We start from the raw sequence: 22,023 nt of genomic DNA on the forward strand, positions 1-22,023 counted from the left end.
GTTTTATATACAAACCTTAAATTAGCCTATTTGTAAAAAAAAAATACATATTAAATTTGAATTCAAAAGTCGGCAGTTTAAGAACTTTAACTATACTTCAAAATAAAGAACCCAGGATGATTTTATTCTGAAATCATGGTCTTTTGAGATTCGAAATCTATTAACGTTGTCGAGAAATACAACTCGTGCTAAGCGTGCTGACATCCCATTCGACGCCCGGAAGCAGCCTGCATTCTACATGTTTTATTGACGCTAATGTCTTCAACTGATAGTCAGGATCAAGTTTTACAGCCTTTTAAGATGGGAATACTAGTATCAGATCAAAAACTAGTAGGAAAACCGGCGGAAATTCAAATTGAAAACGTGAATACAATAAAGGATTTCTATATAAATCATCTTCGTTGTCAATCAATAGATAGAAATAGATGTGTCTTGATATAAGTGTTTTGTAAGGACTGCCATTTGATGCGGTCTTGTACCACACTTGTACCATGTAAGTATACCTATTAGGTGTTCATGTGATTCGTTCAAAATGGTCTATCCACCTAGTGGGTGGTCGGCCGACGCTTTCCAATGTGAAGGAGCAATTTCTGCTCCTTGGGACTTCAACATCTATCGGTTCTTTGAACCTACCCACCCATTGCCACTTCAGCTTCGTAACAGTGGCGTTCAGCTATATCAATTACTCTGATTCTTCAATTTTTGACGTGACAACGTCTTATAATTCGATAGAGCCGGCTGCACGCACGAAAAAACATGACTCATGCGGCGTTACCTCGCTCTGAGGCGTTCCATGTAAAGCTTGAAGTGCAAGCGAGAGCGCAGAACGAGCGACAAAGAAGCACAATCGGCCTTTGTTATCACGTTCAATTATCGTCAGTAAACCGACTTTACAGACAACCAATTTTTTTTTATAAATCTGATTCTTTTATCTTCTGATTCTTTTATCTATCTGATTTTTTTTTATGGGTTTTTGCTTGACTGCAATCATACCAAGCAGGAGATAATGCAGCCTAAGGTGGAGCGCGCCTGCCCAGAAGGTGCCTATTCACTCTGCTTTTGAAGGTACCAATATTGTAGCTAGCGGGAAAAAACGGAAGCCGGAAGGGCATTTCATATTCTGGCAGTGCGTATTAGAAACGAGGAAGCAAATCGCTTCGTACGAGTCCGTGGGCTTTTTTCTTCTAAGGATAAACTCAGAGCATACGCTCCAACGCTCACTGACTCTTAGCTTTCATATTATAATGAGTCCAAAGTGAGCGATCGTAAATCGCCAAAAAAAAAAAATAATGCGCACCTATGCTTCAAACTTTCAAATAAACTATCACATGGTATGACGGCATTGGCGAGATAGTCTGTTGTCTAGACTCTAGACAAAATATTTAAGAGGGGTCTTTCCGTCACTCGCTTCATACAAACGTAGTTCCAATTTCATTTGAATATTAAGCAACCTTCAACCTTCCTTCCCTTCCTTACCTTCAGTAACTAGAAAAGAGCTGATAACTTTCAAACGGCTGAACTGATTTTTTTGGATTATTGCTAAGAACACTCTCGATCAAGCCACCTTTCAAATAAAAAAGCTAAATCAAAATCGGTTCATTAGTTTAGGAGCTACGATGCCACAGACAGATACACAGATACATCCGTCAAACTTATAACACCCCTCTTTTTGGGTCGGGGGTTAAAAATACAAGCGTTGTTAAAGTATTTAAAGTGTGTAATTATGTACTGCTCGTAGGATTTTTGTGTCAAGTTCTGACATTTGTTTCTAGATCAAGGTGAAGGGCGTTGCAGCCGTAAAAACAGCTTTTATTTTACATTTTAATTTAATTAGCTGCAACATCTAGGTAGCATCGTTCGCGAAGGTTTACTTATTTTTTTATTTAATTCAAATTAGACCTCTATGATTTTTTGGGTTTAAAAGTAGTCTGTATCCGTCTCCTGCATTAAAGCTATCTATAGTACGCGACAGGAAAGGCGGGGGGACCACCCGAATGCTATCTCGACCTGTCGCGTACCATAGTTAGGTAATAATATTAGCATCGTTATAGATGACTATGTGAGTATTTGTGAAATAAGAATGTAAAAACTAAAATTATCTTGCAAAACCGGCCTAGTGCGAGTCAGACTCGCGCTCCGAGTGTTCCGTACTCGGGTATTTTGTCTGACATTTTGCACGACAAATCAAAAACTATTATGCTTAAAAATAAATAAAAATCTGTTTTAGAATGTAAAGCACTTTCATATGATACCCCACTTGATATAGTTATCTTACTTTGAAAATTGAAACACATTTTAAATTTTTTCTCTGTGATGTAACCAAAAATTCATGGTTTTTAGGTTTATTACTACTACCTATTAATACTACCTATCTGTCAAATTTCATAATCCTAGGTCAACGGGAAGTACGTGGGAAGTACCCTATAGGTTTTCTTGACAGACACGACAGACGGATAGACGGACAGACAGACAACAAAGTGATCCTATAAGGGTTCCGTTTTTTCCTTTTGAGATACGGAACCCTAAAAAGGAACGGTTTTGGGAGAGCTGCTGACAACGAATGTTGAATTAGGACGTTTGGTGATACGATTTGGTGATGATTAATCATTAAAATATTGTATTGGAGAAGTAAATAGTGTTAGCTCAGTGGTGAATATAATAAGTATTTGATTTCAATCAGTGTTTCATTAAGTACCTACCCGTTAGAAGAGTTTCATCTCAATGACTGCATAACGATTAACATCCACCTATTTACGTTGTATTGTTCTACGGTGGAATTTATGTAGGTACACACTAGTGACTAGAGGATGCCCGCGACTTCATCCGCGTGGATTTAGGTTTTTAAAGATCCTGTGGAAACTGTTTGATTTTCCGGGATAAAAAGCCTATGCCCGTCCCCCGGGAATAAGCTAACCCTGTACCAAATTTCGTCAGAATCGGTTAAACTGTAGGGCCGTGAAAAGGTAGGAAAAAACAGACAGACAGACAGATAGGCACACTTTCCCATTTATAATATTAGTATGGATTATTGTTTGATGTATAAAATTCTAGCGTGTTCTATCATTAGACAGAGATATAAGGGCAGTGTACTGTAAAAATAGCCAGCCATTAGGCATCGGATGTAGATGACTCAGACAGCGTACTGGGGGTAAGTTAAAAATACCCACAATAGTCTGAAAATGCAGTTTAACTTAGTAACGTTTGACGGGTCGACAAGACCGTTCCGTGAATCAGTCTGTCTTTAAAACCATGTGGTTCGTTTTAGGGTTAACAGGGCTCTCTCCGTCACTTACTCCATACAATCGTAGTTCCAATTTCATTTGAATATTAAGCAACCAAAGTCCATGAAATTTTGCAGACATATTCTAGAAACTAATATCTGTGCCTGTGGTGTTTTAGATTTTTCTAAAAATATGTAGTTTTAAAATTACAGGGGCTCAAAGATTGGTATGTGAATTTTTAAGACCGCGTAACTTTGAAACCGAATATTTTAACAGAAATTTGGAAAACCACAGGCATAGATATTAGTTTCTAGAATATGTCTGCAAAATTTCATGGACTTTGGTTGCTTAATATTCAAATGAAATTGGAACTACGTTTGTATGGAGCGAGTGACGGAGAGACCCCTCTTAACTTTTTTTGTGAATTAGTAATTAGAAAAAAAGTTTTAATGAATGAATGTGATTCCTTTTAAATTATTCATAACGATTTTTGTGGTAAGTTTTTTGGTGTTCATGTTATGGATTTAATTGGTTTTTTTTTGGGATGAACTACAAACAGGTCATTCAGGCAAAGTATGACTGACATAAATAGGTAGCTATATGTAAGAAAAGGTGACTGACTGACTGACTGATATAATATTAATGTAGGTACAGGTCAAATCAGTGGACAGATCGGGCTCAAATTTTACATACAGGTAGCTATTATGACATAGATATCTGCTAAGAAATATTTTTTTTTGAATTATTCAATCCCTAAGGCGGAAAACATGTGGGTTTTTTGTATTAAAGTGTGTCAGTTCTATAGTTATACTTACCCATAAAAATTTATATTCAAGCTTTCAGTTGAAAATGAAAGGATACGTGTTTCACTATTTCTGGAAATACCACCCTTAACGGGTTTAAACAGATGAATGAATAAATGATGATGAATTAAATAGATGAAAGTTTGTGTGAAAGTTGATTCTTTCTCAAGCTATTTATGAAAATTGATGAGTACCTATTTAGGTTTTCGACTAAAACTCAAGAATTTGTAGAGATATTGTGAAGTCTGCCAATCTGCATCTACTACAATCAACCAACGTTGTTGGTTGTGGTAAATGCAGTGGATGTGGTACAATAACCAGCGTAGTGCACGATGGCCTAAGTATTTCTCGTTTCGATAGAAGACCCATTCTCAGTAGTTGGCCGGCGATGGACCGAGAAGATGATGAGAATAATCAGTCATTTGCTGAGTTTTCAACGATCATAGGTATAATAAAATCCATAATTATTTATTAATCGATGTTTTTAAAGTTCGATGTTCTCTATCCAGTTTCAATGGATTAATAAATAATTAATTAATTAATGTAGAGCATTGATTAATTTGGCTAACCGGTTAAACGAGTAGCAAATGTGTTTTAACATCATGTTTTCTTACAAGTTTTTGTGGTACACATACCACACTTTGCAGGGGAATGGTGTACTTGCCCAATAGGAAAGTTTATAATGAAAGATACCTAGACTGGATATTATTCAAACTATAATAAATGTATTGTTAACTAAATAGGTAATGTGTGTCACTAATGTGACCAACTATTACTAGGGTACTATTACCTCAAAAGGAATAGCGGAACCCTTATAGGATCACTTTGTTGTCTGTCTGTTTGTCTGTCCGTCTGTCATTACATAATTTTTGTCATTACTTACATTTGCTATAAATACAGGTTCACAAAGAACTGTCTCATGTCTAGAAAATCTATTGGGTTTTTCCCGTTGACCTGCAATCTCTCTGGTGGTAAGTGATCACTGATGATGCAGTCTAAGATGGAAATAAACTAACCTGGAAGGGGCAGGTATGGCGGTTTTTATTAAACCTATATCTACCTCTTTGGTTTCTTCTTTTACGTATATCTTTTGTTTGGATCTCTAATTCTTTTCTCATATATTTAGATTCATTGCATGATATATACCAAAACCATTGCCTAATATTATGTATAATATCTTTTTGGTGTATTAAAATCGGTGTTACAAATATTATTTACCATCATAACCAACTAAGAACCTTAGTTTAGTGTCTCTCCGTCACTCGCTTCATACAAACGTAGTTCCAATTTCATTTGAATACCAAGCAACCAAAGTCCATGAAATGCAGACATATTATAGAAACTAATATCTATATCTGTGGTTTCCAGATTTCTGTTAAAATATTCGGTTTCAAAGTTACGCGGTCTTAAAAATTTACATACAAATCTTTGAGCCCCTGTAATTTTAAAATTACATATTTTAGAAAATCTTAAACATCACAGGCACAGATATTAGTTTCTAGAATATGTCTGCAAAATTTCATGGACTTTGGTTGCTTAATATTCAAATGAAATTGGAACTACGATTGTATGAAGTAAGTGACGGAGAGAGCCCTGTTAATATTGTACGTCTTTACTATAGAATCTGTACTTATTTATTTATTAAAAACAGAGATCCTGTGCTAAAATTGCTCATCCATAATGGCTTGCAAGTAATTTCAAGCTGTATAAACTCCCCTTTTGTACCAGTTAAGCGGGAATCTTGAGTAATAATTTATCTGTGAGCTAATCAAGGCGGCGTCGCCATAATGAGACTCCATAAATACGGTAATACTCGTATATTACTATGGGAATCTGACTACTGCTCACATCCGGGATTAGGGTTGACAAAAACTCAAAATAAAATCAAAGTCAAAGTCAATGCCAAATCATTTATTCAAATTGAGTACCATTGTACACTTTTTGACTCTCATTGTTGAATTTGTAAGATACTTAATGATGGTATGTGGATAAACAATTAATTACCACATGGGTTCCAAACGTGCCCAAATCTGAGAAGAGCCCACAACAAACTCAATCGGGTATTATTAACCACTTTACGATAGCAAAGCCGAATTTGTCTGTAAGGAATTGTCTATGATCGACCTAAAAAGCTATTTCTCACAGTTATTCCTTTTTGTGATGCTGTCCAACGTCTTAATTACCGCGACTTCGTATGCGTGATTTTCTGGGACAAAAGTAGCCTATGTCACTCTCCAAGTCTTTAACTGTGCCTATCTACGAGTATTATAATCACGTCGATCCGTTTCTCCATTGCGATGTGGTTGAAAGCCAGGGTCACAACCCTGTATCTTACTGAAACTCTATGATACTTAGATATAAGTCTAATAAAGATTTGCTCGCTTCAAATCAGCGCGTTTTTATCTTATCTTTTCCATTAATGTATGTATGTATTAATCTTAGTAAAATTATTAATAAGTAGTTTTTGTGTTTACTTAGCCAATTCTGTTTTATTATAAAAACGAATCAAGATACCTTATCTCGTAGCTTTAGTTTTAAGTTACCGCAATTAATTGTCACCACTACATCATTGTTTGACAATCAGAAGGTGTACAATAGTACCCAATTTGAATAAATGACTTTGACTTTGATTTTGACTGTGATTGATTAAAAAGTTGACAACCCTATCTGAGTTCGCGGTGATATAGCGACAAAGCGTATCAGATATTTATCTTTATAATTAAATGTATTAAAGTTAAAGATTCCCGGTTTTAGATAATTCCTATTTAATTAAGTGTCAATGTACCACTTCGGTTAAAGCTTTTAATTGATAATTGATAACGATGCCCGCTACTTTACTTAAGAGACTTTCTTATCTTCACTTTATCTGTGACTTCGTAAAATATCGTATTTGTTGAAATCTCTCCATTAATTTATTCAAACAAGATACAGTTCAAATAGTGAAACCCGACTACTAGGTGATTTGATATAATAAACCACCGTGGAAGTATCGTTTTTAGTGTTAGGTACGTGTTTTTCTTTTTACTGAATATTTAAGAGGGGTCTCTCCGTCACTCGCTTCATACAAACGTAGTTCCAATTTCATTTGAATATTAAGCAACCAGAGTCCATGAAATTTTGCAGACATATTCTAGAAACTAATATCTATGTCTGTGGTTTTCCAGATTTCTGATAAAATATTCGGTTTCAAAGTTACGCGGTCTTAAAAATTTACATACAAATCTTTGAGCCCCTGTAATTTTAAAACTACATATTTTTAGAAAAATCTAAAACTCCACAGGCACGGATATTAGTTTCTAGAATGTCTGCAAAATTTCATGGACTTTGGTTGCTTAATATTCAAATGAAATTGGAACTACGATTGTATGAAGCGAGTGACGGAGAGAGCCCTGTTAATATAATAAGATAACAAGATAAAGTTGAACAGCACTAAAACCAGAGTGCTATCCGATTGGTTGGTGAATTAAAATGGTTAGCGCCCAGTGAGAATTTTGTCTCTATACATTGTATGGAATTGCGTGACAGAGAGAGCGCTATACGTACCGTACTAACTTCTTTCAGCGAATAGAGTGTAAAAAACCGGCCAAGTGCGAGTCAGACTCGCGCATCGAGGGTTCCGTACTCGAGTATTTTTTCCGACATTTTACACGATAACTCAGAAGCTATTATGCATAAAAATAAATAAAATTCTGTTTAGAATATACAGGTAAAAAAGCCCTTTCATATGATACCCCACTTGGTATAGTTATCTTACTTTGAAAATTGAAAATACTAATTATTTTGTTCATGAACCAAAGACATGGATTTACATTTATATCGATGTCATGAACACATTTTTTTATGATGTAACCACAAACTCACGGTTTTCGGGGTTTTTCCTTTTACTTGTGAATTGTGATATATCTAAAACCTACTTACCTGCCTATGATTCTAGGTCAACGGAAAGTACCCTATAGGTTTTCTTGACAGACACGACAGACAGACAAACAATAAAGTGATCCTATAAGGGTTCCGTTTTTCCTTTTGAGATACATAACCCTAAAAAGAAAGCTAGTATATTTTTCTTTTTAGCATACTAGGAAACTCGGATTTGAAGAGAGTCAACTCAACGGCTCTAAACTCTATTAGCCTTTCCTAGATTCATTTGCAGGCTCTAAATCTAGAATTCCACGGATAGTTTTAAACTTGTTCGCGCTAGAAATGTAAAGGGAATAATGTAACGAAATACGTGCTTCCATTCCACTGGTGCGGCGTTGCTATAACTATAAATTGCTTATTTTATTTTAGACGGAAAAGTTCTTACGAGTATTCCCTTTTACAAAGAAAAAGAGTACGTTTTGTGGAAATGTATTTAATTTTATAAGACGAATGCTTAGCTAAAAGAGCATTAAACGTGTTTCTTCTGGGTATATACCGTACATACTATGTACTTCTTGAAAACATTTTTTTTTATTTTTTTTACTTATATATTCTACTACAAGTTAGCCCTTGACGGCCATGTCTCCTGGTTTGACGATGCAGTCTAACTCAATTCAATTCAAAATATTCTTATTCAATTAAACTTTTATAAGTACATTTGAATCGTCAAGTGCATCGACCACTGGTTCGGAATGTCTTTCCTACCGAGAAGAACCAGCAAGAAACTCGGCGGTTGCTCTTTTCAAATATTTGGTATACGATAACGATATAAAATAAATAACGATATTCAATCTATTATGTAATTCGTTGATGAAGTTACTTAGCCGTTGCTATTTGGCGAATAGCCCAGCCAAAATAGACATTCAAGGGTACAATAATTTTAAATAAATGAAAATACTTTTACTTTGCAAAATATGAAGAAAAGACTTTTTCAACTATTTGAATCGTATTATCTCGAAAACGGTGAATCTATGGCGCAAAAATGTAGAGACAATTTTTATAGATAGCTGCATGATCTCAAATTTTGTTGAACCTATTTTTATGATAAAACTTAATATAACGTTTGGCTGAAAAAACCCCATATTTGCGATCTTTGACCTTGGGGACTTTTCACAAACATTGGTACTCAACTCTATTTGAATTAATGTAACCTTACTTTTTTTTGAGCTGAATTGACCGGGCTAAAAAGGCCTTTTAAGTTACAACGTTTAACTAAATATAACAAGTGTAAATAAAAATTTATAACACTCCCGACAAGTGAAGGTTACAGTAACTAGAAAAGAGCTGATAACTTTCAAATAGCTGAACCGATTTTCTTGAATTATAACTAAGAACACTCTCAATCAAGCCACTTTTCAAACAAAAACAAACTAAATTAAAATCGGTTCATTAGTTTAGGAGCTACAACAGATACACAGATACACACGTCAAACTTATAACACCCCTCTTTTTGGGTCGGGGGTTAAAAAAGATCTGGCGCATCGAATAAGAGGTAACTTAATAGTTCCATCTGAATATTCAAATGAGTAAATCACTTCACAAAATAGCATAGCGTAGATCTAGATATTCCAACTCCGAGGCGTCTCCGGCAAACAATCGCGGGGAAAACTTGAAAAGACAGCAATACAGGAAACTTGGGGAAATTATTCCTGCCCCGGCAAAGTTGGGGCCCCAACTTATTTATTTGATTAACCCAAGGGGCATTCTCTCCCTTTTATAACATGAAGTTATGTTAGCAAAGTTCCCTGGCTCTAGAATTATAGACGAGAAGTATAGATTGTTTTATGAATAGGCAATAATTATGCACCGCCCACCCTTTGCAGCAGAAATTAATTTTTATTAGTTAATTATATTCTCTTGTTTGCTGTTATGTGTAATCTAATCTGACAAAACAGTTTTTCGTAGAAATATCTACCTACGAGTACTAAGTTTCGAAGTTATAAGGGTTTAAAAAGTACGTATGACTTTGAAACTAAATATTTTAACGGAAATCTGGCGGACTACAGACATACACGTAGATCTCAGTTCTAAGAACATAAAATTATCTACAAAATTAGTTTATTCAAACTACAGTAGGTAGCCGGCAGAAAATTATATATATTGACATTTAGAAAGGGATTTCGGATTCGTAGAGCGTTGTCTCTGTCACTCATACCAATGTGACGTTTTATCGCTCTCAACGACAGAGACAACGCTCTACGAAACCACTATCTCTTTCCAAAAATTGATGTACAATATTCCCTGCTGGGTTCTGTACATTTGTTTAGAGTGCACACGCAATAAAAGCTCATGCCCTCTTAAAAAGCTCATGTGTAAAATATCTTATTAAATCACCCTACGATATCGTTAACTCCCAAAAGATTAAAAACAATTTATATTTAAACTATATTTTCATTTGTTTCAGATCACAGCCGGAACGAATCAAAGGATAATACATCAATTGAGAACACCCTAAAACAAATATGGCTACCAATACGTTAGAATCCAAAAATAAAACCAATCTCAACACATAGGGGAAGTGCAGTGTACTTTTCAAAATGTAAAAGTAAAAATAAACTTTAGGATATCCGGATGAATGTACCTTTAAAAGGATAATAATGACGAACTAATTCAACAGAATATGAATGTGTGTATGGAGTGACATTACAAATTCATATGAATGTGTTCATTCAGTGGCATTGTTCATAATGTCGAACTATTATAGGATGAGGTTGACGAGTCGGTGTGTTAAACCCTTGTTTCTGTTGTTGCGGACTTGGTGGTGTTGTGTTTTTGTGTTGTGTGTTTGTGTTGGTGTGTGCGGTGGTTACGTCGAGCAGAAGTTCGCGATGGAGCCTCAAGATCAGGTTGGTTGACCTTATAATTTTTATTTTCAAGAATATTAGCCATGTCAATGATGAGTAACATTCCCCTTTCCCCTCCAACTAAGCGTAAAGCTTGTACTAGGAGTGGGTACGACAATAGTGCAACAGGTGGGGTTTGAACCGCCGACCTTTCGGAATTCAGTCCGCTCCTCAACCGTTGAGCTATCGAGGCTCTATATTCCAGTACTAGATGATACCCCTATGTCAATTTACGGGATGCAAGCTACCTCTGTACCAAATCCATACTTCCATACTTTAATATTATAAATGCGAAAGTGTGTCTGTCTGTCTGTCTGCTACCTTTTCACGGCCCAACAGTTTAACCGATTCTGACGAAATTTGGTTCAAGGTTAGCTTATATCCCGGGGACGGGCAAAGGCTACTTTTTATCCCAGAAAATCAAACAGTTCCCACGGGATCTTTAAAAACCTAAATCCACGCGGACGAAGTCGCGGGCATTCTTTAGTTTCATATAAATCGGTTGGGCCATGAAAAGCTAGCAGACAGACAGACACACTTTCGAATTTATAGTATTAGTATGAATGGGTAGTGATTAATTAGTATTTACTTAAGTCATGTAAGGAAATATACATAGTACCTTTTACATGACCTGATAAAACCAAACAAGCTTAGATACCTGTCGTTTGGATAGGTACTCTTAGAAAAATAGCCCGCAGTAAATATTTTCACTGAAAGCGGGAAAGACAAACAGCAGATGCATCGCTGTTCCTTTTGGTTTCTACACGGCATCTTACTGGAATGCTATAATCCAATAAACAAACACACTTTCGTATTCGCAATATGTGTAGTGATTATTATTTACTTGAGTCATGTAAGTAAATACATCGTGAAACCAGAACGCTATCAAAAACGAAGAAAAAATTAAAAATACCCTGTATTGTTTAAAAGTTCACAATATATCCATACTAATATTATAAATGCGAAAGTGTGTTTGTCTATCTATCTGCTACGTTTTAGAACCGCAGAACCGATTTTAATAAAAGACACAGACTTGGGATACATCCCGGGGAAGGACATAGGCTACTTTTACCCCGGAAAATCAAAGAGTTCCTACGGGATTTAGAAAAACCGTAATCCACGCGGGCCAAGCCGCGGGCATCCTTTAGTTCAAATAAAACATCAGACTGACGCTAGAGGTCAACGGACGTTCCGTAAATAGATCACTCGACGTCAATGCCGCGTCGTATCGTAGGTGTGGCATTGACCCGAGTTTTGCACGCGATACAATGCGAGTTTGAGATATATTAATCCCTAAAACTACAAGATAAGGCAAATGGTTATTGGCATTGGATTGTGATAAGCTAGTATGATAATAACGCTAAGTTTTTGCTAACGTTCTGGTTGCACCCTGTACAGATAGTACCTTTTACATGATCTGATAAAACCAAACAAGCTTAGATACCTCTCGTTTGGATAGTCTCTTAGAAAAATAGCCCGCTGTAAATATTTTCACTGAGAGCGGAAAACTCAAACACAGCTGCATCGGTTCGCATGGGTTCTGTAGCGACTGAAACATGGACACGAAATATTAACGATGCAGCTTTTCCTTCTAGTGATGTTCTCCATTTTATGTGTAACTTTTCCATCTGTCTTCTAATAATATTTCTTTTAATATTTTAATCTGTAAAATCCACATACATACATTCATACTTTATATTATAAAAGCAAAAGTGTGTCCGTCTGTCTGTTTGTCTATCTGTCTGACTGTCTGTCTGCTTGTCTATCTGGTTGTCTGTCTGCTAGCTTTTCACGGCCCAATTTTGGCCTTTTAACCGATTTTGATGGTACAGAATTAGCTTATATCCGCGTACATTTTACTCGGAAAATCAAAGAGTTCCTTCCCACGGCCACGGGATTCTTAAAGGCCCATCCGTTTAACCGATTTGTATGAAATTTGGTACAGTGATAGCTTGAATCCCGGAAATTGACATAGGCAACTCTTTATCCCGGGTTCCCACGGGATTTTTAGAAAACCTAAATCCGCACAGTTGAAGTCGCGGGCATCATCTAGTTTCTAAATAATTTTTAAATACTTTTCGAAAATTGTGGAACCGGCAGGATTCAATCCAAACATTTAACAGGGTTCTCTCCGTCACTTACTCCATACAATCGTAGTTCCAATTTCATTTGAATATTAAGCAACCAAAGTCCATGAAATTTTGTAGACACATTCTACAAACTAATATCTACGTGTGTACCTGTAGTGTAGTACCTGTGGTGTTTTAGATTTTTCTAAAAATACAGGGGCTCAAAGATTTGTATGTGAATTTTTAAGACCGCGTAACTTTGAAACCGAATATTTTAACAGAAATCTAGTAAACCACAGGCATGGATATACATATGGACACATGGATATTAGTTTCTAGAATATGTCTGCAAAATTTCATGGACTTTGGTTGCTTAATATTCAAATGAAATTGGAACTATGTTTGTATGGAGTGAGTGACGGAGAGACCCCTCTTAAGTATCTAACTCTTTACCCGTTACTGTCGCTCGTCGCTGGTGTTCTCTATGTGTCCAAGCCCTTATAGTTATACTCTATTTGATAAATCTACACGTTAGATAGCGCTCAGATTAAAAGGTGCCCGGATGTTAAATGAAGACGCCATTATTCTTGCGGAGATAAAGCCCGAGATTATGGCGTAAAAAATTAATTTCCTTTCGTGTGTTACCGTAACTGGATATTGTCGTAGTGTGTGGGAGTTTTTACTTGGAGAAACATTCATTTGTCAAATCAAACATGGCTTATTAGTTACTAGCTGATGCCCACGACTTCGTTCGCGTGGATGTAGGTTTTTTGAAAATCCCGTGGGAACTCTTTGATTTTCCGGGATAAAATCCCTATGTACTAATCCAGGGTATAATCTATCTCCATTCTAAATTTCAGCCCAATCCGTCCAGTAGATTTTGCGTGAAGGAGTAACAAACACACACACACACACACACACACACACACGCACACACACACACACACACACACACACACACACACACATACAAACTTTCACCTTTATAATATTAGCGTGATAGTGTGAAGTGTGATAGTGTGATCTCAGTGTCCGTAACGGCCTACTTGGCGCAGTGGTCAGCGCTGTGGTCTTATTAGTGGGAGGTCCCGGGTTCGATTTCCGGCAAGAGTTTGGAATTTTATAATTTCTTTTCTGGTCTGGTCTGGTTGGAGGCTTCGGCCGTGGCTAGTTACCACCTTAGCGGCAAAGCCGTGCTGCCAAGCGATTTAGCGTTCCAGTATGATGCCGTGTAGAAACCAAAGGAGTATGGGTTTAATGAAAACTGTCATACCCCTTCCAGGTTAGCCCGCTTGTTTGTTGTCTTATCGATGTAATCTTTTTTTTTCAGACTGCAGTGGTAGGGTCTAGGGTAACCTTACCCTGTAGGGTGGAGAACAAGGCAGGTCAGCTGCAGTGGACGAAGGACGACTTCGGCCTTGGACTGCATAGGGAGCTCAGTGGTTATGACCGGTATAAGATGATCGGCAGCGATGAAGAGGGTGAGTGCCTACCTACTTATCTGTTCTTTGATAAACTTTCATACATATGATAAATTAATTGACTCACTCAGTCTACGCATATGAAATAGCTGAAAATTCTTTATTAGTAAGAGTTTAAAGAGAAAACTTATACGTAAAATCTTAGTAAGTTTATTCTTTGTCCTTTTAAGGGTTCCATACCTCGAAAGGAAAAACGGAACCCTTATAGGATCACTTTGTTGTCTGTCTGTCTGTCCGTCTGTCGTGTCTGTCAAGAAAACCTATAGGGTACTTCCCGTTGACCTAGAATTATGTTTGGCAGATAGGTAGCTCTTATAGCACAAGTAAAGAAATAAAATCGAAAACCGACAATTTGTAATTGCATCACAGAAAAAAAATTAAAATGTGTTTAAATTTTCAAAGTAAGATAACTATACTAAGTGGGATATCATAGAAAAGGGCTTTACTTATACATTCTAAAACAGATTTTTATTTAAGACTAGAGCATTCGCCACTAAACCAGGAAGGTTGTCAAAAAGTTTACCTATAACAAGTGTAAATTAAAAATTTATAACACCCCCGACAAGTGAAGGTTACAGTAACTAGAAAAGAGCTGATAACTTTCAAACGGCTGAACCGATTTTCTTGAATTATAGCTAAGAACACTCTCGATCAAGCCACCTTTCGAACAAAAAAAACCAAATTAAAATCGGTTCATTAGTTTAGGAGCTACGATGCCACAGACAGATACACAGATACACAGATACACACGTCGAACTTATAACACCCCTCTTTTTGGGTTGGGGGTTAAAAAGTGAAGTAAACAGGATCGTCCACAAAGTTCCGTAGTAAAACTTTTGATTGACACATATTAAACCGAGTTTCTACACCGGATTTAACTTTAAAGTACTTTAAACATAAGTTTTGGAATTACAAATGTTTGTATGTCAAAGGCGTATCACATCTTCCTGACGTATGAGACTTAGGGAAGTTTGCGTTAATAGTAAAACTTGAGCTTTGGAGAGTCAAAGCTGATACGATGTCCTGAAATAGACTGCTGTATGAGTCCCTAGACAATAGTCTTAAGAAAGCATTTAAGGTCTCATTAAAATTTAAGGTGCCTGCTATTCGACGGCTTAGAAATAGGACTGCCATGAGTTTTATCAGAGATTTTTTTAAGAATCAAACTTCGTTTGTATGGAGGGCGCTCTAAATACACTCCTCTTTTTATAGTAATTGATGTTTTTATTATAATACACGAAAGTTTTGTGCTTAGTATAACTTTAAAATGGTTCATTTTCTAAAATTACCACCCACTTAGCGAAGTTTTATTAGGTATATTAATTACTCCATCTTTCAAATAGTTATTACAGTGGACCCCCGGTAATCCGACAAATGTTTTGCAGGACATTGTCGGACTATCGCATTTGTCGGATTATAGAGTAGGTACTGCCTACTCACTATGTATGTCTTTAGTAAATTCAATAATAATAGACATGTCGGATTACAGGGGGTGCCGGATTAGACAGGGGCCGGATTACCGGGGGTCCACTGTATAATGATATTTGTTTTGCAGGTGATTACTCGTTAGACATCAGAGAGGTGACGCTTGATGACGATGCGAAATATCAGTGCCAAGTCAGTTCTGGATCAAGAGGTAAGAAAATCTCTCACATTTTTAAAAGATACTTTTTTTCTAAGAATCCTGAAACACTGATATCATAATTTGTTCATTTTTAACCAAAATCCTAAATACCAAATCCATAACTATTATAAATGCGAAAGCATGTCTGTCTGTCTGCTAGTTTTTCACGACTCAACAGTTTAACCGATTTGGATGAAAGGTACAAAGTTAGCTTACACCCCGCGGAAGGAAAAAGGCTACTTTTTATTCTGGGAAATCAAAGAGTTCTTATGAGATTCTTAAAAGCCCACCCGTTTAACCGATTTATATGAAACTAGAGGATGACAGACAGACACACTTTTGCATTTATAATATTAATTATAGTATGGATGGATTTGGTACAGAGGTAGTTTCCGTCTCGGAAATTGACATAGGCCATTTTTACCCCGCAAAAGTAAAGATTTCCCACAGGATTTTTAAAAAACCTCAATCCATGCGGACGGAGTCGTGGTCATCATCTAGTTTCATAGATATAACTTGAAAAACAATGAACATACATACAGATATCTCAAAGTACAGTTACGATCTATGTGTTTTAAAGAATGCCACAGCAAGGAGGCTCTGTAGATTACCAATGCCAAGGTGATGGTAAAAAATAAACTCAACCTAATTTACGAACCGTACCGATTCACGAAATCCCATAAACAAAAACCATGATCTCGTTCCACGTAATGGTTTGAAGATCAAAATTACAAAAATACATTTCTCATAACTCAGCCGAGATCTCACGATATAGGATGTAATTTGAGATGTAACACAATAATTATGTAGTAGTCCGAGACCTCGTAGGCAGTTTTGAATAGGTGCTTAAAAAATCTTGTAATTGCAAACTAGACATGCAAGCAGCTTCACAGTGGATCCATAACTTAAAAAACCCCGTCAAGTGCGAATCGGGCCTCGCTCTTCTAGGGTTCGGTACATAATTATGAACATCATATTTGGATGCATGAAATATTTCTTTTCCGAGCTAGAACATCGCAGTAAACCATGAAAGAAAATCCCAAAAAATGGTCGTTTGTTTTGGTTCAGCTCCCAAACTATTTTATATAGAGTATTTTTTTGTTTAAATAGAGTAAGTATATGTTACATAATATACTGAAATTTCATATTCCTACCTAGTTTAATTTTTGAGATAGCCCCCATCACAAAAATATTCTAAAACTGCCAATTTTAAGGGCCCCCCTTTCTTTATTTATTAAGATAAAAAAATATTTACATACTCTGCTCAAATAACTCTAAACAATTATACCCCACTTGCTATGTCAAATTTAGCTAAGCCGTGAAAAGGTGACAGACAGACAGACACTTTTGCATTTGTATTAAACATAGATTTAAATAGAATAATATCTCTTTCACAAACCCGCTACAATCTAACAGCAAGTATACCATACACCTACGTAACGTAGAAAAGCTACATTACTTTTAGCGTCTATCAAGCTTCTCCTAAAAATTATGTACACGCTCTTGAACTATTATGTGAGAAGTTTGTTCAAACAGTCCCTTGTTAACTTTATTGGTAGCAGCTTGGAAAAAAATATAACTAGCAATTTTGGTTTCAAGTCATGAACGCTTCGTGGTAATATAAATTATGAGATCAAAATTATTGTTCTATGTTTCCGATGATATATTGTAATTTATAGAAAGGAACTAGAAGATAATTACATCATTAATATTAATAATGGAACAATTTGGGTCTAAGACTATTTATTAAATTGTTAGATGTTCCTTAATCATAGCATCAGTTTCTCTGTTTAAAGTACCATTTGCTTTCACAAACTCAAAAAAATTACGAGTATTTTAAACTCTTGTATGGTTAGTGGTGACAGACATAATTTAGTTATTTGATTTTTTTGCGAAAAGAATCAGCTTGACTGGTTATTAGGTATTACTAGATTTGCCCGCGTGGATCCATGATTCTTATACAATCTCGTGGGAACTCTTTGATTTTCTGGAATAAAAAGTAGCCTACACTCTTTAGGTCTTAACTACACGTATGTCCAAGTAAAAAAACACGTTGATTTAGTGTTCCTTTGTGGCGTGATTGAAAGACAAATCAACAAACCAAATACACAACCAACAATCCATACTAATATTATAAATGCGAAAGTGTGTCTGTCTGTCTGTCTATCTGTCTGTCTGTCTGTCTGCTACGTTTTCACTGCCCAACCGCGGAACCGATTTTAATGAAATTTGGTACAGACTTGGGATACATTCCGGGGAAAGACATAGGCTACTTTTTATCCCGGAAAAACATTAACAAAGAGTTCCTACGGGATAAAAAAAAAAAAAAAGAAATCCACTTTCGCATTTATGATACCTATGGGTAGTCATTATTTTGCACTATGTCAAGTAACACTATAGACATACTAATAATAGGTATCGTTATGAATAAAAAGATTCCGACGAATTGAGAACCTCCTCCTTTTTTGGAAGTCGGTTAAAAATAACACTCAAAACTAAAACACAAATGTATATTTTGATAAAAATAATGACATAAAAATCATGATATAGGATATACTATATTTTGTCATACTTATTTAAACAAGTGTAAATTAAAAATTTATAACACCCCCGACAAATGAAGGTTACAGTAACTAGAAAAAAGCTGATAACTTTCAAACGGCTGAACCGATTTTCTTGGATTATAGCTAAGAACACTCTCGATCAAGCCACCTTTCAAACAAAAAAAAACTAAATTAAAATCGGTTCATTAGTTTAGGAGCTACGATGCCACAGACAGATACACAGATACACACGTCAAACTTATAACACCCCTCTTTTTGGGTCGGGGGTTAATAAAAAGCTGTTGCATAAACGACGCCTGTCTCTCGCCTTGATATTTTCGTGTCTCGATTTTCATAAACAAACTTCAAAATATGCCGCGTATTTGTTGCTTGAAATTACAAAAATGTTCAATTTCGTATACATTTCCGATACAAAAAGGAAAAAGTTAATTTCCGAGTGCCATTTCACGAACAGCATCGATGTGTTTTAATAAATTAGGTTATGCTTTTCAATGTTGTGCTCAAAAAGAGGTACCTCTTTAATCCGCTTAACCTAGATATTCAATATGTTCCTACTGCCTTTATTTTCTGTAGGAGGGGTGGTCCTACAAATGGAAGGTCCCGGCTTCGATTCCCTGCAGGAGCAATCTGGGATTGATAAATATAATCAGGAATTTATAATTTCATATTGTCTCTGATCTGGTCTGGTGGGAGGCTTTGGCTGTGGCTAGTTACCACCGGCAAAGCAGTACCGCCAACGATTTAGTGATAGAAACCAGTAAGGTCTATGACTTTAATAAGACTGCCATACCTCTTCCAAGTTAGCTGTAGACTGTATTATCATTTACCACCAGATGAGATTGTAATCAAGGGCTAGCTTGTATCGGAAACAAATCCTCATAGACATCCAAATCATCCGGAATCATCTGGACTCTCCGGAAAACACCTGCTTTCTCCAAGCAGTTAATTTCCTTGCCTTGTTGCCCTACCACTACTGCTGCAGGCCTTACCCATCTTTCCTCTCTTTCATCCTATTCCTTTCTCGTCATTCAACTAGCTAATGCCCTTGAACTCGTCCGCGTGGATTTACGTTTTTGAAAGTCCCCTGGAGAAACTCTTTGTTCTTCCGGGATAAAAAGTAACCTAGGTCACTCTCTAGGTCTATGTAATTTCTAAACAAGTTCATTTTAAAGCAATTTTTGCATTCAGCTGTTCATAAGATACTATAATGATTTGTTACATTAATATAACTTCAAATTAAAGAGAAAGAAATAAAATACAGAAGCAGGGAAAGAAATTACATAATATTATATTACCATCCGTGTGCCACATGGTGACCTCTATAACGATATAACGTGCTAAGTATTTGAGAATAGTAGGTAAGTGTGCTGAGTTTTTACCTGCTCTAATCTTTATGACGAATACGATAGAGTTAGCATGTTTGTGCACATGAAATAAATATTATTCGATTAGAATTGAGCACTGCTCGCTAAAATTTATGCATTGCGCCATACACCATTTCTTCTTTACACAAGTAACTATTATTTTCCTTTTTGGCCCAGTATTGCGAAATTGTGTTTGCTTTTAATAAATTGAAAATCTCGCCCCTTTCCCCCGTCTCTTAGAGTAGAAACATATTATTAACGGTCCACTTCACAATGGCCGCAATAATTCATTGTTTTCAACTTTTGACAGGAAAATAACGTTGAACGTTTCCAAGTAAAGGACGTGGAAAATACCTATTTTTAAAACTTTTCACGACATTATAAATTATTATTTGCTTTTTGTTTGTTATTTAGTTTTTCAAGTGTCCAAGTTTTGTACGTCATTATATTATCTGATTATTAAGGCAACTTTGTAATTGCGAGCTGAGAAAGAAACTTTGTTCGCTATCTCTGTTTTATTTTTAAGTTAAGTTTCTTTTGCAGGGAAAACATCTTTAGACTATTGAGATATAAAACGAAAAGCGACACTAAAAAGAGACAAACGAGACAAACACGTATATCTATTGATATATGACAGAGACAGAATATGTCTAACTTTTCGGAGTTACGTGCGTTATAAGCAATTAAATATCACTTGCTTTGAAAGTTAAAGAAAACATTTGTTCTCCATAATGTCCTCAAAGGTTGTGAAGTCTGCCAATCTGCACTTGGCCAGTGTGGACGACAATAGCCAATCCCCTTCTCATTCTGAGAGGAGATCCGTACTCAGTAGTGAGCTGACCATGGATTGATTATGATGATTATAACTTTCAGCTTAGGATTGGCATCGAGAAAAGACCAGTAAATAATAACTTTATTTTTCTCAATGCAAATCCTGTTCCTATTTTTATTGTAGTGTTTTTTATGATTATTACCTAGATTTTTATATGTACCTAGTATAGTGATAAGACAGTTCCCTTTGTAGCTATATAGAGAGGAATATTCTCTAAGCAAATAATCACTGTAAACAAAGATTATATTGAAAAAACTTTAGATATTCACTCTAACACACACATTCTACATAAAAAAATATCAAAACCTGTTCAAAGTTATTGATGAGTACTCGTTTAATCTTGCCTTTCTTTTTTGTTCCAGTCTAGTCGTATTTATCTTTAGTTGTCTAGATCTTCAACTAACTTTCATTATATATTTTTATGTATCATGCGCTCCTTTCGCTATTTATTTGATACCTGTCATAAGTCTTCAGACGGTAAAAAATCTTGTGTAGTGAAAAGTACAAAATGGTCTATCATAGCCATATCATAATATTTTTTCTTTAGTTTTTATTTTTATGTATTTGTTTCTATTCTCTTTTAGAAACCGTCAATTTTAAAGAACGTTTGTTAAATAATTCTGTCAATATTTCTAAGATTTCTTCGTATTTCTTTTGTTTTTTTTTTCAAGTAACCCCCGACCCAAAAAGAGTGGTGTTATAAGTTTGACGTGTGTATCTGTCTGTGGCATCGTAGCCCCTAAACTAATGAACCGATTTTAATTTAGTTTTTTTCGTTTGAAAGGTGGCTTGATCGAGAGTGTTCTTAGCTATAATCCAAGAAAATCGGTTCTGCCGTTTGAAAGTTATCGGCTCTTTTCTAGTTACTGTAACCTTAACTTGTCGAAGGTGTTATAAATTTTCAATTTACACTTGTTGATTTTTCCTTTATTAATATCTATGACTTCATTTGGCTCATATCTCAGTACTTGAATGTAAAATTACTTACGCTGCGAAAAGACTACCTAGCATATTCTATTGTTATATGAAGGAAAAACTCATAGAACTAATTTTAATTTGAATCTTTAATAGAGCATGCAAAGGAAAATTGTATTAGATTCTTGTTAGACAATTTTTCTGATGAATATATTTTAAAGTAGAGCATAAAAGTAGAAATAATTTTATTTAAAAAATATATGCTTTTAAGTCTTTGATAAGAAATGTTTTAGTCTTGTACGTACCGTAAGTACAAAATGACTTTACATTTAATTCTAAGAACCAAGACGTGAAATAGGATATTTTGCTTTCTCTGAACTTCGATTCAT

General features: G+C 35.7%; 1 protein-coding gene across 2 annotated transcripts in view; it reads left to right on the top strand.

The window, feature by feature from the left end:
• The window catches only part of LOC123878001 (irregular chiasm C-roughest protein-like), a 173,462-nt gene that overhangs the window by 84,581 nt on the left and 66,858 nt on the right, over nucleotides 1–22,023 (top strand). For both annotated transcript variants that reach the window (XM_045924977.1, XM_045924978.1), the window contains 3 exons: nucleotides 10,347–10,788; nucleotides 14,185–14,335; nucleotides 15,891–15,971. In XM_045924977.1, the coding sequence (XP_045780933.1) occupies nucleotides 10,567–10,788; nucleotides 14,185–14,335; nucleotides 15,891–15,971 (454 nt within the window). In that variant the 5' untranslated portion in view covers nucleotides 10,347–10,566. The remainder of the gene's footprint in view (nucleotides 1–10,346; nucleotides 10,789–14,184; nucleotides 14,336–15,890; nucleotides 15,972–22,023) is intronic.

Source organism: Maniola jurtina, chromosome 25 (genome assembly GCF_905333055.1).
Source record: "Maniola jurtina chromosome 25, ilManJurt1.1, whole genome shotgun sequence".
Taxonomy (NCBI): domain Eukaryota; kingdom Metazoa; phylum Arthropoda; class Insecta; order Lepidoptera; family Nymphalidae; genus Maniola; species Maniola jurtina.